Genomic DNA, 1,108 nt, shown 5'->3' with positions numbered 1-1,108 from the left:
TATATATATATATATATATATACACACATATATATATATATATATATATATACACACATATATATATGTATGTATGTATGTATGTATGTATATATTTTGCTAAAATGTTTTATCAGAGCTTTATTCTCCAGTTTGTACTCCATTCAGTTGAGGGGTTTTATCTTGCACTCAGCTATAAAACCATGCAAAAGCAAGCATAGCAGCTGGCAGAGCACTCTGGCTTGTCTGTTCTGGTCAAACTGTCCAACCCATGCCAGCAAGGAAAAAGGGACATTAATAATGAGGATGATGATGATATTTAATTAACATAAATTTGTAAGTAATATAGGATCTAATATAATTAATAAGATGAGTATCACATGTTAATTAGTGTGCACTATACTAAAGGACAAAAGTGAAAGTGAGAGAAAGTTAGAAATGAACGAGGAAGAAAGAAAAACAGAGAATAAGAGAAAAGACAGTTGGGAGATAGTATAATGGATATAAGAGAGAGAGAGAGAGAGAGAGAGAGAGAGAGAGAGAGAGAGAGTGTGTGAAATGAGTGGGCAGGAGGGAGGGAGAGATTTTCCTCTGACTTGTACAACATACTTCAAGGCTTCCACATAACTGCTTTGCATATAGGCATTGAGAGCCATGCTATTGTACAGCAGCGCTTGTCGGTACTGGCTGTTTCTTGATTTCAATACATCCAAAGCCTTCTTGTAGTGCACCATGGCTTCATTGTATCCTCCATAACCTGTAGAAGACACAAGAAAATATTCTGTGTTATAATGATGCCCAAAGTAATAGCAACACCACCACCAACAACAACAACAACATCAACATCAACGGCAATATCTACAAACAATAAAAAGCAACAGACAACATCACTGGCAATGGTAGCCTCTACACAGTCACTCAAATTTGTCAGAAATAACAGCCAAATTTCCCTCAAATCACACTGAGTTTTCTTACAAAAAGGAATATCACACTAGATGATGTAGTCCTAGATATACATAGCAGGTAGTACGATCAGACAGAACATCTTTGATCATAGGTCATTCTATCAAAACTGACCTGAAGGTCAGCAACAATAACAGGTGCAGCAGCAGCAGCAACAACAACAACA

At 36.4% G+C, this 1,108-nt stretch overlaps 1 protein-coding gene across 2 annotated transcripts in view; it reads right to left on the bottom strand.

The window, feature by feature from the left end:
- Positions 1-1,108, bottom strand: part of LOC106871096 (uncharacterized) — an 11,635-nt gene that overhangs the window by 4,950 nt on the left and 5,577 nt on the right. For both annotated transcript variants that reach the window (XM_014917398.2, XM_052976051.1), the window contains exon 3: positions 589-736. In XM_014917398.2, coding sequence (XP_014772884.2) covers positions 589-736 — 148 coding nt within the window. The remainder of the gene's footprint in view (positions 1-588; positions 737-1,108) is intronic.

This window comes from Octopus bimaculoides, chromosome 23 (genome assembly GCF_001194135.2).
Source record: "Octopus bimaculoides isolate UCB-OBI-ISO-001 chromosome 23, ASM119413v2, whole genome shotgun sequence".
Taxonomy (NCBI): Eukaryota; Metazoa; Mollusca; class Cephalopoda; order Octopoda; family Octopodidae; genus Octopus; species Octopus bimaculoides.
This window is presented reverse-complemented; position numbering and strand designations above follow the sequence as displayed.